This window comes from Culex pipiens, chromosome 1, assembly GCF_016801865.2.
Source record: "Culex pipiens pallens isolate TS chromosome 1, TS_CPP_V2, whole genome shotgun sequence".
Taxonomy (NCBI): domain Eukaryota; kingdom Metazoa; phylum Arthropoda; class Insecta; order Diptera; family Culicidae; genus Culex; species Culex pipiens.
In genome coordinates, this window is record NC_068937.1 from 63,596,172 (window position 1) to 63,611,598 (window position 15,427).

The 15,427-nt window shown below is 44.1% G+C and overlaps 1 protein-coding gene across 1 annotated transcript; it reads left to right on the forward strand.

Moving 5' to 3' along the window:
* The first annotated feature begins 10,273 nt into the window (after window positions 1-10,273).
* Window positions 10,274-10,776, forward strand: LOC120426721 (uncharacterized). The gene is made up of 2 exons (XM_039591494.2): window positions 10,274-10,412; window positions 10,479-10,776. Exons 1-2 carry the CDS (start codon window positions 10,372-10,374, stop codon window positions 10,774-10,776), a joined length of 339 nt encoding a protein of 112 aa, XP_039447428.1. The 5' UTR covers window positions 10,274-10,371.
* The last annotated feature ends 4,651 nt before the right edge of the window (window positions 10,777-15,427 follow it).

Consider the following 15,427-nt stretch of genomic DNA (forward strand, 5'->3'; position numbering starts at 1 on the left):
GGTGGACGGCGCTGGGGACGAAGCGAAATCGAGCGCTGCTCGACAGAACGCAGAGACTGATGGCCATGCGGGTTGCAAGCGCATACAGGACCATCTCGTCGGAAGCAGTTGGCGTCATAGCCGGAATGATCCCCATCGGCATCACACTGGAGGAGGACACCGTGCGATACACCCGAAGAGGCACGAGAGGTATCCGGGAAGCTGCGAGAGCCGAATCGCTGGCAAGGTGGCAACGTGAGTAGGACACTACGGAGAAAGGCAGATGGACGCATCGGCTTATCCCGTCCGTATCCACGTGGGTGAGCAGAAGGCACGGAGAGGCCACCTTCCACCTCACACAGTTCCTGTCGGGCCATGGCTGCTTCAGGAAGTACCTGCACAGGTTCGGACATTCAGAGTCTCCTCTCTGTCCGGATTGTGACGAGTGCGAGGAAACACCGGAGCACGTGGTGTTTGCCTGCTTTCGCTTCGAGGCAGCGCGAAGCGAAATGCTGGCAATTATAGGAGCAGACAGCAGCCCGGATAATGTGGTGCAAAGAATGTGCAGCGACATTGCCAAGTGGAATGCGGTCGTCGGAGCAGTGACGCAGATCACTTCGGCTCTCCAGCGGAAATGGAGAGACGATCAGAGGAGGAACGACTAGGAGCCTAGTCGAAAACCCACGAGTGTGGCTGTGAAGGAGAGCACGTTATGATGGTCGGCTCTACCAAATCGGTACACGTCTCGATGGTCACAGGAGTCGAGAACCCACGAAAGTGGCTGTGAAGGAGAGTACGTTAAGACGGTTGGCTCTACCAAATCGGTATACGTCTCGATGGTCCAAGGAGAGGGCTGCATATGACTTGCCGATCAAAAGCAACGCGATTCTTGGGCGCGGTTAAACCCTCGCATGGACTCATATGTATGTGGAACAGGAAATGGTTCTTGTACCCGGCATGGATCCTGTATGTAGACTAGTGCAGAAAATGCAACGCCTCCCCCCGAAGTCATACCGAAAGGTGGTCCCGGGGGGAAAAGGGCATGGCGTTCAAGGACTGGTTTAGTGGGTCGGGAAATTCGTTTTCCCAACCCCACACTACCTGAGAAATTAATTCTCAGGTGTCTGGTAGCAGATTCCGACCTTGTAAAAAAAAAAACACACACACACACACGCGCGCGCGCAAGCGTTTTTCCAAAAGCAAACCTTAAACCTTTCTTTTGTAAGAAAGGCAAAACAAAATTGAAGACCATAATGATTTGATTCAAGTCACAGTTTATTTTATGAATACTTTTAAACGTGCAAGTCATAAGCATATCATGCGACGTATCAAACTTCATGAAATTGAAAATTATGACCATCTAGGGTCATGCCGATATCCTCTGACCCAACCTGGTCACGCCGGAACAGGTTTCCGGTGGCCACTGGGGGACAATTCCGGAATATGCAAGTAAATTGTAAATCATTGAACACTTTTAAACCTTGTTCAATAATACAAATTTTCCGAAGCAAAATTAACTTCCAAATTTCAATAAATATGATTTTTTCCTATAACATACGAAAAATTCAAAACTTATTACTGTTACTTCAAAATTCACTCAAAAAATCATTGAAAAAATGAGCAAAATATTCGAAGCTTAAATAGAACAATCAAACCAAATGTGTACGCAATACCAAGAAAATAATTATCAACAAAAAAAGTTATTATACAGCAATTCCCCACGAAAACAGCATGGAAAAAACAAAAGTGCTCGGATCGGGCTCAAAATTTTTCTGGGGGTGTCCTGGCCGAAATAATTAGACCCGTATTTTTTGTTTGGCCATTAGGGTGACCTACGCCGTGTTAGGGTGGTCTGAAAAATGGCCATTTTCGTCGATTTTCGCAAAAACCACATTTTTCGAAAAATCATAACTCCTCGCCATTTTAACCGATTTCAGTTGTCTTATACGCAAATGAAAGGTGATAAGTTGGCTTTTAAAAAAATAATAATAAATAGTTTCAAAAATCTAGCCTAACATATAAAAAGGGCGTATGAAACTTTAAAATGCCGTTTTGACGGTGTCTGGACCAAAGAGCCTTTGTCTGGAAATATTTTTATCGGATTCCCCGGACATTTTTACATAACATACTACAAAAAGGGAGGAGTTCATTAACAGGATTCCGAGATATGATTTTTTGAAAATAAAATCCGTGTTTTTCGACGCGCCGCGCGCAAGAACCGGAAAATGACGAAATCGGCAAAAAATCAACTTTTTTCACTAAAACTGCGATAACTTTAAAATTTTAGCGATGACCTATACATGTCTGGGTACCAAAAGTTGCGTCTTTTAATTACTAAAATAATGGTACCCAAACATCTATAGGTCATCGCTGAAATTTTAAAGTTATCGCAGTTGTTTTTTTGCAGATTTCGTAATTCTCCGGTTTTTGCGCGCGGCGCGTCAAAAAACACGGATTTTTTTTTTCAAAAAATCATATCTCGGAATCCTGTTAATGAACTCCTCCCATTTTTTAGTATGTTATGTAAAAATATCCGGGGAATCCAATAAAAATATTTCCAGACAAAGGCTCTTTGGTCCAGACACCGTCAAAACGGCATTTTAAAGTTTCATACGCCCTTTTCATATGTTAGGCTAGATTTTAGAAACTTCTTACTATTTTTCTTTCAAAGGCCGACTTATCACCTTTCATTTGCGTATAAGACAATTGAAATCGGTTGAAATGGCGAGGAGTTATGATTTTTCAAAAAAGTGGTTTTTGCGAAAATCGACGAAAATGGCCATTTTTCAGACCACCCTAACACGGCGTAGGTCACCCTAATGGCCAAACAAAAAAAATACGGGTCTAATTATTTCGGCCAGGGAACCCCCAGAAAAATTTTGAGCCCGATCCGAGCACTTTTGTTTTTTTCCATGCTGTTTTCGTGGGGAATTGCTGTATAGATATAACAAAAAATATTATTTTTAAAGAGAAATATTGTCGAATTGAACAACAATTATATTTTAAAACATGAAATATGATGAGAAAGATTTATGAAGAATGTTAAATTTTGTTCAAAGGATTATGTATAATTGGTGACAACTTCTAATTTGTCAGAAATTAAGTTGTTTGTCAAAATTTAACTCGCAAACCATTCAACTTTACAACTTATTTTTTATTTATATTTTACATATTGGCCGCGACTCTGGGGCAAATTTCCAAATTAGCCCGCGATGATCAGCTGGCTGAGGACCACTGATCTAAGGTCATGCCGATATCCTCTGACCCAACCTGGTCACTCCGTAACCGGTTACCGGTGGCCAGTGTGGGACACTTCCGGAGAATTCAAGGAAACATATCACGCGACGTATCAAACATCATGAAATTAAAAATTATCACCATCTAAGGTCATGCCGATATCCTCTGACCCAACTTGGTCACTCCGGAACCGGTTACGGGTTACCACTGGGGGACACTTCCGGAGGGTCTGTAAGTTAGGTAATTTTGGTAGGTTCAACTAAATTTATCTACTACAGAAAATTCAAACCGCCATCAATTAAATGGTTCCGGAATGGTAATCGGGGTCGGTTGTGTAGCTGCTAGTGTGATTGCTCTCACCCAGCCGGCCTGGGTTCGATCCCAGTCCCCGACCCCGTCCACATTACTTGTGACGAGTAATGTGTCATCACGCCTTCTATCGGATGGGGAAGTAGAACGTCGGTTCCAGCCTCAGTTGTTGTACAGTCATTTGATCATTCCAGGTGTACCAAGCCTGCTCCGGTGGAGTCGCTAGCGGCGGTTGGACTCCCAATCCAAAGGTCGTCAGTCCGAACCCTGGGATGGAAGGTTCCTTGGAAAATAAAAAGGATTTGGAGCTCTCCCCATTAAAACCGTTAAAATCTTAGGTTCGAGAAGAAACTTCAAACTTGGTTCTTTGCATATTCCACAAATTTCCTCCATTCCCAACCCATATTCAGTTCCAAATTAAAGGACGAGCCGGGTCCGGTGGCGCAGTGGTTAGCGTGGTAGCCTCTCACCCCAGTATGGCCTGGGTTCAATCCCAGACGGACCCGGTGTCATTTTTCGAGACGAGATTTGCCTGATCACGCCTTCTATCGGATGGGGAAGTAAAACGTCGGTCCATTAGCGTAAAAGAGGTTTTGAGTGACTCACCAGACATAACCTTCGGACACCTAGAAATGAGCAGAAACTTGCAACAGAGACCACAAAAGACCCGGGGGTCGTTAAACTGGATTGTTTTGCTTTTTAAGCCGGAGGACATCGCCATCAGCAATTGTCTCCCAGTGGCCAGGTTGGATTAAAAGTCGTGGGCAAGACGTTTGGTGGTCATAATTTGCAATTTCATGACGTTTGATATGTTGCATGATATGCTTCCTTGCATACTCCAGAATTGTCCCCTAGTGGCCACCGGTAACCGGTTCCGGCGTTACCAGGTTGGGTCAGAGGATATCGGCATGACCTTAGATGGTCATAATTTTCAATTTCATGAAGATTGATATGCAACATGAAGGGTTTCTAGCGATACCATTATTGAAACCGTTTTGGTGGTACCCTGGAACCGGTTCCGGATTGGCCACAGTTGGCCGGAATGATCCCAAACAGTCAGGGGTAGTATGTAGTGTACGTATGTAATGATTTACAAAAAATCCGGTTTAAAAATTGACTAATGTGTTGATTTTATAACAAACGGAACCGGTGTCCACTTTTGACAAATCTCTACGGGAGCTTAAAGTTGAGGTTATTATCCGTCAAATGCAACTGGAAGCAACCCGCTATGTGTTATCGTTCCGGAGATACAGGTCCTCAAAGTCGGGGCCTCAAAAAGGACTTTTTTCGGTTGTAGCAGGTTCCCGTGACCACAGTGCCCAAAACCGGTTCTGCCAGTCGGAATCGCAAAGTAGACATTCTAACCTTTCATTTGCGGCCAAGACATCCAAAATCGGTCAAGTTTCCGAATTTTGGCAGCCAAAACATTTCTGGGTCATATAGACCCGAGTACCATAAGTGTGACTTTTTTTTCTGGGGGGCACTTCCGGTGGCCACCGGAAGTCCATTTTTGGCTCAAATGTGTGTCTTGGTAAGATATACAAAGTCATAAAATTTCAGCTCTGTAAGTACCAAATGTCAACAGTTACGATAACTTTTATCATGCTCTTGGGTCATATAGACCCGAAGACCATGCCCGGGTTAAGCAATCGTTTATGCTGCCCGACCGATAAAGATCTCCAGAAAGAATTTAGAAGCAATCCTTCAACGATTTCCTTTTAAAAAAATTTCGTCTGTATATTTTTACTAAAACAACTCATAACTAATCAACTGACAAGAAGCTAGAGTTCCAATCGATGTGTATCATAGCTATTATATTTTTTCCAGGAACACGAGAAAACGTGTCGTATTTCCAAGATGGCTCCGGAGGAGGACGATGACGATGACGATGTTATATTCTGTGGAGACGATACATTACCGTTTCCTATTATAACGGATACCAATACTGCAGATGCTCGCGAAAGAAACATGTCTGCATTTCTGTTAAACTTTAATTTGCTGAATCGGAACAATCCCATGCCAACAAGGACAGCAGAAGCCACTACGGAAGCCTCAAGTAATACAAACGTCAATCTATTTGAAGATTCGACAGGAAAGCTTCGGCGTATCACAAGACGGACACGTGGAACCATAACCCTGTCAAAATGCACCTCAATTCCTCTGTCATCTCCTTGTGGTCAATTTCTTTTGAAAAGTATTAAGACTATTATGTCTAAAGATTATCAAATAGAACGCCTCGAGCGAATTGAACGGTTTTGTTACGCTCCACCTCTTGTAAAGGATGGTGTGGTAGTGACGAACAGACCAAAATGGATGCTTAAAAATAAAATGAATGCCAACGTAACGATTTCACACAAAAGAAGTCTGGAGGATCAGAAATCCTGTCACTCTTACAAGTTTCCCAGGCGTCAACTGTCAAAGAAATGCAAAAGAAAAAATTTCAAATTTTTCAACAAGTTGCTACTTAAAAGATGCAAGCCATGCGCTATTATTTTGGAAAGACTGACCGAACGAGAAATCGAAAACAGAAATATCAATATTCTGAATGCAGCTGGTAGTCCTGCTCAAGCGGTCTTGAACATCGCCACTAGTGAAGAACACGTAGTTATAGATTGCATCGATCTGTGTTCCTCAGATGAAGAGGAATGCTTATCAGACTTTAGTAAAACAGAGCAGGGTTGCACTGGGAACAATGAACACATCCCAGGACGTAATGATCATTTCAATGAAGTGGATTCCAGGCAACTGAATTTCTTATGTCCAGAAGTTTGCAAATCGTATAATCGTATAACGCTTTCCGCTGTAGAAAATCTGTCGCAAGTTAAAGAAAATCGTCTAAACGATTGGTTAAACGCCGCTGCAGTGCCAGAGAATTCAGTTCATATGCACAACAGTTCAAGCAGTTCAGTGGTTGTGACGAATAACAACAGTAGCATTGCACCAAAGTCTTCAGTTAAAATAAAAAATTCTACGAGATGCAGTGCTGGTCGATATTTGGAGCAACAATAATTTTTTTTAACTTATTTTTAAGCGCTGTATAATTATTTTTCTATTCAAGTTGATTAGTGTCTTTACAGTAGAACCAATTCGTTTGCGACAGACATTATTCCTATAAATAGTTGTAATTTGTAAACGATATCAATTGATGATTAACATTGTCTTTTTAAAAAATGCTAATAAACTGTTTTTTTAAGGATCCAGCTAAAAAGAAAAAAGTTTGAACACTCCTGTTAAAGCTCAAAGTTTAGAGACCATCCATGGTTCCCCCGGTTCCCCCTCAGTTGATAGCTAGCTAGCAGCATAACTGATCGTACGTATCAGCAATCTAGCGATTCAAATCTTTTCAACCAGTGCTGTTGAACATCAACAACCGCGTCCGTCTAAATAACACTTAGTAGCATATCATTTTTGTTATAGTTGGCAAAAAATCGTGTAATAAGTTGGAAATGTAGAAATATCATCAGGATGTAGTATAAACAGTCAGTTTTAAGAGAATAATTCATGCAAAATATTTAAAAAGCAAAATGGCTTGTTGTGCTTCGAATCCCGGACACTGATAAAAGCTGATTCGAAATCTGGACACTTTTGTTTCGAATTCCGGGCACTCGATGTTGCTTATGAATCGCACAAATTTCGACTGAAATGTTAGTGAATAGTCAAGGCACGAAATCGAAAAAGGGCTCATTTTCTTGTGTCTAACGGCAAATCATGTAACAGACCAGGTTTTGATGGATCTAGGCTAAATCGACCCTGCTGAGTCCGAATATCGCGGTCACGAAGCCGGATTCCTAAAGGGAAGCGAGATATTCAAGATGGCGACCAATATGGCTGCTATATAGAGAAGTTAACAATATCATAGTATGAAGGTTGTCGACGTGTCGATTTTAACTAATTTGGGGTCGCTGAACCCGAATATGACCATGAAAATCGGTCCCGGTGACCCAGCTGCGTGTAATCCAAGATGGCGTCCAATATGGCGAATAGTGAATCTTAAAGTATTTTTAAACAAGATGTAACAGGCTTGTGACCGATCAAATTTAACTAATTTGGGATCGCTGAACCCGAATATGACCATGAAAATCGGTCACGGCGATCCAGCAGCGTGTTATCCAAGATGGCGTCCAATATGGCGAATAGTGAATCTTCAAGTATTTTTAAACAACATGTAACAGGATTGTGACCGATCAAATTTAACTAATTTGGGGTCGCTGAACCCGAATATGACCATGAAAATCAGTCACGGCAACCCAGGAGCGTGTTATCCAAGATGGCGTCCAATATGGCGAATAGTGAATCTTCAAATATTTTTAAACACGATGTAACAGGCTTGTGACCGATCAAATTTAACTAATTCGGGGTCGCTGAACCCGAATATGACAATGAAAATCGGTCACGGTGACCCAGGAGCGTGTAATCCAAGATGGCGTCCAATATGGCGAAGAGAGAATCTTCAAGTATTTTTAAACAACATGTAACAGGCTTGTGACCGATAAAATTTAACTAATTTGGGGTCGCTGAACCCGAATATGACCATGAAAATCGGTCACGGCGACCCAGGAGCGTGTTATCCAAGATGGCGTCCAATATGGCGAAGAGCGAATCTTCAAGTATTTTTAAACAAGATGTAACAGGTTTGTGACCGATAAAATTTAACTAATTTGGGGTCGCTGAACCCGAATATAACCATGAAAATCGTTCACGGTGACCCAGCAGCGTGTAATCCAAGATGGCGTCCAATATGGCGAATAGTGAATCTTCAAATATTTTTAAACAAGATGTAACAGGCTTGTGACCGATCAAATTTACCTAATTTGGGGTCGCTGAACCCGAATATGACCATGAAAATCGGTCACGGCGACCCAGGAGCGTGTTAACCAAGATGGCGTCCAATATGGCGAATAGTGAATCTTCAAGTATTTTTATACATCATGTAACAGGCTTGTGACCGATCAAATTTAACTAATTCGGGGTCGCTGAACCCGAATATGACCAGTGAATCTTCAAGTATTTTTAAACAACATGTAACAGGCTTGTGACCGATCAAATTTACCTAATTTGGGGTCGCTGAACCCGAATATGACCATGAAAATCGGTCACGGCGACCCAGGAGCGTGTTATCCAAGATGGCGTCCAATATGGCGAAGAGAGAATCTTCAAGTATTTTTAAACAACATGTAACAGGCTTGAAGATTCTCTCTTGAATTCTTGAATTTGATCGGTCACTAGCCTGTGACATGTTGTTTAAAAATACTTGAAGATTCACTATTCGCCATATTGGACGCCATCTTGGATTACACGCTCCTGGGACGCCGTGACCGATTTTCATGGTCATATTCGGGTTCAGCGACCCCAAATTAGTTAAATTTGATCGGGCACTAGCCTGTTAAATGTTGTTTAAAATACTTGAAGATTCACTATTCGCCATATTGGACGCCATCTTGGATTACACGCTCCTGGGTCGCCGTGACCGATTTTCATGGTCATATTCTGGTTCAGCGACCCCAAATTAGTTAAATTTGATCGGTCACAAGCCTGTTACATCTTGTTTAAAAATACTTTAAGATTCACTATTCGCCATATTGGACGCCATCTTGGATAACACGCTCCTAGGTCGCCGTGACCGATTTTCATGGTCATATTTGGGTTCAGCGACCCCGAATTAGTTAAATTTGATCGGTCACAAGCCTGTTACATGTTGTTTAAAAATACTTGAAGATTCACTATTCGCCATATTGGACGCCATCTTGGGTTCCACGCTCCTGGGTCGCCGAGACCGATTTTCATGGTCATATTCGGGTTCAGCGACCCCAAATTAGTTAATTTGATCGGTCACAAGCCTGTTACATGTTGTTTAACAATACTTGAAGATTCACTATTCGCCATATTGGACGCCATCTTGGATTACACGCTCCTGGGTCGCCGTGACCGATTTTCATGGTCATATTCGGGTTCAGCGACTTCAAATTAGGTAAATTTGATCGGTCACAAGCCTGTTACATGTTGTTTAAAAATACTTGAAGATTCTCTCTTCGCCATATTGGACGCCATCTTGGATTACACGCTCCTGGGTCACCGTGACCGATTTTCATGGTCATATTCGGGTTCAGCGACCCCAAATTAATTAAAATCGACACGTCGACAACCTTCATACTGTGATATTGTTAACTTATCTATATAGCCGCCATATTGGTCGCCATCTTGAATATCTCGCTTCCCTTAAGAAATCCGGCTTCGTGACCGCGATATTCGGACTCAGCAGTGGCCTGTTACACGATTTGCCGTTAGACATGCTATTTTTGGGTTTTTAGCCTTGACTATATGTAGATTGCATCAAATGTTGATAAAACGTAAATGTTCAAAATGGCATATCTCCAAAAACGCAAAAATTCGCAGGCTGGAAATTTCAACAATGTTTGATTATGATCCAATCTTTCAAGTGATCATGTTTAGCATCGGTTAGCAAAAAAAGTACTCGATTAACAAACACAAAAAATAAGTTTTGTCAAAAAATGCTCCAGTTATTCGATGAAAACTTCAGTTTTTGGTTTGGAAACAACATTTTATCTATTAATAGTTTCAAAACTTATCTCATTACCTTTCCAACGATGTATAATTGTCCTGAAAAATTATTTAAAATGGCTGTGCTATGTTAAAATTAAACAATAAGCATTTTTTACGAAAAACGCTAGTTTTTTACTCCATTTTTTGACTTTCAGCTTGTATCTCCGTAATGAACAAACTTAGAGCTTTGAAAATTTGGAGTTTTCTTAGTTAGAATGTTTACTTTCGAGAAAAAAATACCAAAAAATATTTGAAGAAGCCACTTTTTTGAAACGTGGCCACCCAATGTACCATAGTGCGTTGTTCGCCTGGCCACCCAGAATATGGTAAGCAAAGTATTAATAGATAGGTTACTTGAAAGTTATCCTAATTCCTCGATTTCGATTCCACAGGCGCGGGTCCCTATGCATAAACCTGGAAGGCTCGATCAACTTTAAGAAAACCAAGAACCACATGGCCCACGGGGAAGCTTCAAAGCAAGCACCCTCAATTCCGGCGGCCGCTAATTGGACATCGTCTGAGACGGCACTTTTCCCGGATCCCGATTTCCTACCAAGAACACCGGGTTCGGTTCGTGACTCGGAATCGCGGACATTCTACGGATATGGGTCGAAGAAAATTCTTGTTAGAGTAATGAGAAACGCAGTGGATTACAAATACGTCCAATCGGTAGACGTTTATTTTAACTAATAATTGTAACCAAGCTGCCGGCACACAGTGCCTACTTGATTGCACGCAGTCTTCAACTCAACAATCCTCCTAGACTGCTGCGGTCAAGCCGATCATCCCAGCCAGCTTCTCCGTCCTGATCCTGGCTAGTGGCTTCGTGATAAGGTCCGCCACCATGTCCTCCGTTGGACAGTAAACGCAGCTTACCTCCCCCTTCTCGATCTGGTCCTTCGTGAAGTGGAATCGCGTGGCAATGTGCTTCGTCCTGTTGCTGAACTTCTCGGCAGACAGCATCTTCAAGCAGCTTTGATTGTCTTCCTGGATAACGACTTGCTGCTCGTTGTTCAGCTCTCGCAAAAGCACCTTCAGCCACAGCGCCTCCTGCACCGCTTCGGAAAGCGATACAAACTCGGCCTCGGCGGTTGATAGCGACACACAGCTCTGCTTCCTGCATGCCCAGCTCACCGTTCCGCCGTTGACCTTGAACACGAACCCGCTGTTGGATTTTCTGTCCTCTCGGTTCTCCGCCCAGTCGGCGTCGCAGAATCCAACGATCCCGCTGTCGGTTCCGTTCTGGCTCAGTCGCAATCGGTAATCTTTGGTTCCTTTCAGATACCTCACGACCCGCTTCAGCTCGTTCCAGTCGTCCTGCGTTGGCCTGCTGGTCTTGCGGCTCAAGATGGACACCGCCGCCGAGATGTCCGGCCTCGTGTTGACGGCAATGTACAGCAGCTTCCCAACCAACTTCTGGTACTCCTTGTTGTCCGGAAGAGGCTCCTCCTCCGACTCGCGCTTGATGTACCCCGGATCCAGGGGAACGGTGGACACCTTCGCGTCCGCAAGTCCGCTCGACTCGACGACTTCTCCGTTGGCTCAGGAAGTAATCACCTTGTGCGTTCTTCTCGATGCCATCTCCATGCCGAGGTAGAACCGGATGTCTCCCAGCACGCTCATCTCGAAGTTTTGCTGCAGCGCTCCGGCCAAGGCCTCGATCATCTTCGAATCTTCGCTCGCAACAATCAAGTCATCCACGTACACAAGAACATAGCATCAACGTCCAGCTCGTCGCTTGCGGTACAGGCACGTGTCCGCCACACACCGCTCGAATCCTTGCAGCTTCAAGGCATCGTGAAGCTTCTGATCTGGAATCTGGACTGCGCCGCCTGCTTCAGTCCGTACAGGCTCTTCTTCAGCTTGCACACCTTGCCTTTTGCGCCTTCGAATCCGCGTGGCTGACGCATGTAAATCTCCTCCTCAAGATCGCCGTATAGGAAGGCGGTCTTGATGTCGTACTGCTTCACGGTCATGCGTTTCTTCGCAGCAACAGCCATCAGCGCGCGAAAAGTCGTTTGTCGCACCACCGGCGCGAACACCTCGTCGTAGTCGGTCCTGTATTGTTGGCTGAATCCTTGCGCAACCAACCGTGCCTTGAACCGCAACATGCGACCATCCGCGTCCCGCTTGATTTTGTAGACCCATTTCGAGCCAACAGCTTTCCGAACATCGTCGGCATCATCGTATTCGCTGGAGTCGCTCGAATTGTCCTCGAGTGTCTGAGAAATGGTGGACACGGGTAGACCTTTGCCAGAACGATAAAGTCTTTGTACTTGCCTGGAAGGATGTGCTCCCGACCGCTGTGCCCCAACACCCCTGACCCGGGTGGTTTGGAAATGTTTTGCGGAGGGAGTACGTTGGTCATGGTGGAACTACTGCCAGCTACTTGGTCATCGACCACAGCATCGGTCCTAGGCCCAGGGACCACAGCTTCCACCACAGGCTCTTCGTGGCCGTCGTCTTCGAGGACACCATCAACATCGAGAGGCTGCTCCTCCTCAACGGCAACCGGTTCCGGCGAAACCAGTCCAGGCTGATGCGCGGCATCAACCTTCGGAGTTGTACCGAAGTCAAGGGAAATTACCTCCGGTTTCTTCTTCGTGACAGCCGCTTTCTCAAACAAGCCGTCGTTGATGAAAGTCACTTCGCGACTCTTCAGGAAAGTCTTGCTCGCGAGGTCGTACAGGCGGTACCCCTTCATGTCCTCTTCAAAACCAATCAGCACACACTCACGAGACTTCGAATCCGACTTTCGGCACTTGCACCATCGCCTTCGTTCCGAACACGCGAACGTGAGAGAGATCCGGTTTCTTTCCGCTCCACATCTCCTCCAGTGTGAGACTGTGACCGCTGGTTGGCGATCGGTTCATGAGGTAAACTGCAGCATTCACCGCCTCGACCCAGAACGGTTTCGGCAGCTTGGCCTCGAACAACATGCAGCGCCCTCGCTCGACCGCTGTCCGGTTGAAGCGTTCGGCCATCCCGTTCTGGTCTGGAGTGTAGTCGTTGGTGGTCTGGCGTCGGATGCCCATCCGCTTCAAGTACTCTCGGAATCCCTTGTTGACGTACTCTTTGCCGTTGTCCGTACGTAACGTCTTCAACTTCCGGCCTGTCTGGCGCTCCGCCAGGACATGGAATTCTTTGAAGCAAGCCAGTACTTCGTCCCCCGACTTGGTCTTGAGGAAGTACACAAATACTCGCCGGGACTTGTCGTCGATAAACGAAACGTAATACCGACAACCGCCGACACGGTGCTCAAAATACCGTTATTATGAAAAAAAATATGCACTCCGAGATTTTGGGGTCTATCGATTCCTTACACCATAGCGCATCTCTGTGCAAAAAATAAAAACATTCGCTGATGTAGTTTTCGAGATACAGCCCTTTTAAGATGTTACATCCGATTTTTAATAAGAAAACCAAAACAATCAATACAATTTCAGCACTTTAAAGAATATGCATTTCGAGATAAAGGTGTTTTTTGCTTCATATGACTGTCAAGTATCTCTGGGCCAAGTTTCAGAAGGTTTGCTGATGTAGTTCTCGAGATACAGCCATTTTAAAATGTTATTTCCGATTTTTTCAAAAAAAATCCATGAAATCAATTTAATTTCAGCATTTTAAAGAATATGCATTTCGAAATAATGATGTTTTTTGCTTCATATGACTGTCAAGTATCTCTGGGCCAAGTTTCAGAAGGTTTGCTGATGTAGTTCTCGAGATACAGCCATTTTAAAATGTTATTTCCGATTTTTTCAAAGAAAATCCATGAAATCAATTTAATTTCAGCATTTTAAAGAATATGCATTTCGAAGTAATGATGTTTTTTGCTTCATATGACTGTCAAGTATCTCTGGGCCAAGTTTCAGAAGGTTTGCTGATGTAGTTCTCGAGATACAGCCATTTTAAAATGTTATTTCCGATTTTTTCAAAGAAAATCCATGAAATCAATTTAATTTCAGCATTTTAAAGAATATGCATTTCGAAATAATGATGTTTTTTGCTTCATATGACTGTCAAGTATCTCTGGGCCAAGTTTCAGAAGGTTTGCTGATGTAGTTCTCGAGATACAGCCATTTTAAAATGTTATTTCCGATTTTTTCAAAGAAAATCCATAAAATCAATACAATTTCAGCACTTTAAAGAATATGCATTTCGAGATAAAGGTGTTTTTTGCTTCATATGACTGTCAAGTATCTCTGGGACAAGTTTCAGAAGGTTTGCTGATGTAGTTCTCGAGATACAGCCATTTTAAAATGTTATTTCCGACTTTTTCAAAGAAAATCTATGAAATCAATTTAATTTCAGCATTTTAAAGAATATGATATGCAAAAAACATCATTATTTCGAAATGCATATTCTTTAAAGTGCTGAAATTGTATTGATTGTTTTGGTTTTCTTATTAAAAATCGGATGTAACATCTTAAAAGGGCTGTATCTCGAAAACTACATCAGCGAATGTTTTTATTTTTTGCACAGAGATGCGCTATGGTGTAAGGAATCGATAGACCCCAAAATCTCGGAGTGCATATTTTTTTTTCATAATAACGGTATTTTGAGCACCGTGGCCGAGAGACGGCCGCTCCATCGGACCAGCAATATCGGAATGAATTACATCAAGCAACTCCTCGGCGCGGGAACCACTCTTGCTGAACGGCAGTCGAGCTTGTTTCCCCATCGGGCAAATCTGGCAATCGTCCATGCCGTCTCCGCTGATCTGCACACCGCTGGCTACACCGTTGGCCAGTTTCTTGATGCTGCTCACGTTCAGGTGACCCAGGCGCTTGTGCCAAGTCTCGAGGGTATCCACGCGCGAGCACGCCAGCGCCTTGTTCTTGCGCTGGTCCACCTTGAACAGGCCATCCTCGATAACACCGGTCGCAACGACGCCGCCATCAGCGTTCCGGATAATGCAGCCGTCCGCGTTGAACAGCACCGTGTTGCCCTTCCGTACGATTTGTGCGATCAACAGCAAATTTGTCGAAAGATCCGGGACAAAATGCACATCGCTTACCGGAACAGGTTCCTCCCCATTGAAACACGACGGGAAGAGCGTGGCCGTTCCGCATGCCTGGATCTCCATCGACTCCTTGTTAGCAGCTACAACCGTTCCGCTCCTGTCCCGCACGTCCTCCAATAGCTCCAGGTTCCGCGTCATGTGCTGTGTCGCACCTGAGTCCAGGTACCAGTCGTCCGTCCCGGCCGACTTGAATGTTGACAGCACCGTGCACAACGCTTGCTTCCCACGCACGGCATCCTTCTCGGGGCAGTGCTTCGCAATGTGGCCAATTTTGTTACACTTCCGGCACCGTGGGCCGCGTTCCTTCGGCTGACTTTT

Coding starts and splice junctions, on each gene's coding strand:
- LOC120426721 (XM_039591494.2), top strand. CDS start 10,372: ATGTACCATAGTGCGTTGTTCGCCTGGCCACCCAGAATATG. Junction 10,413..10,478: donor GCCTGGCCACCCAGAATATG/GTAAGCAAAGTA, acceptor TCGATTCCACAG/GCGCGGGTCCCTATGCATAA.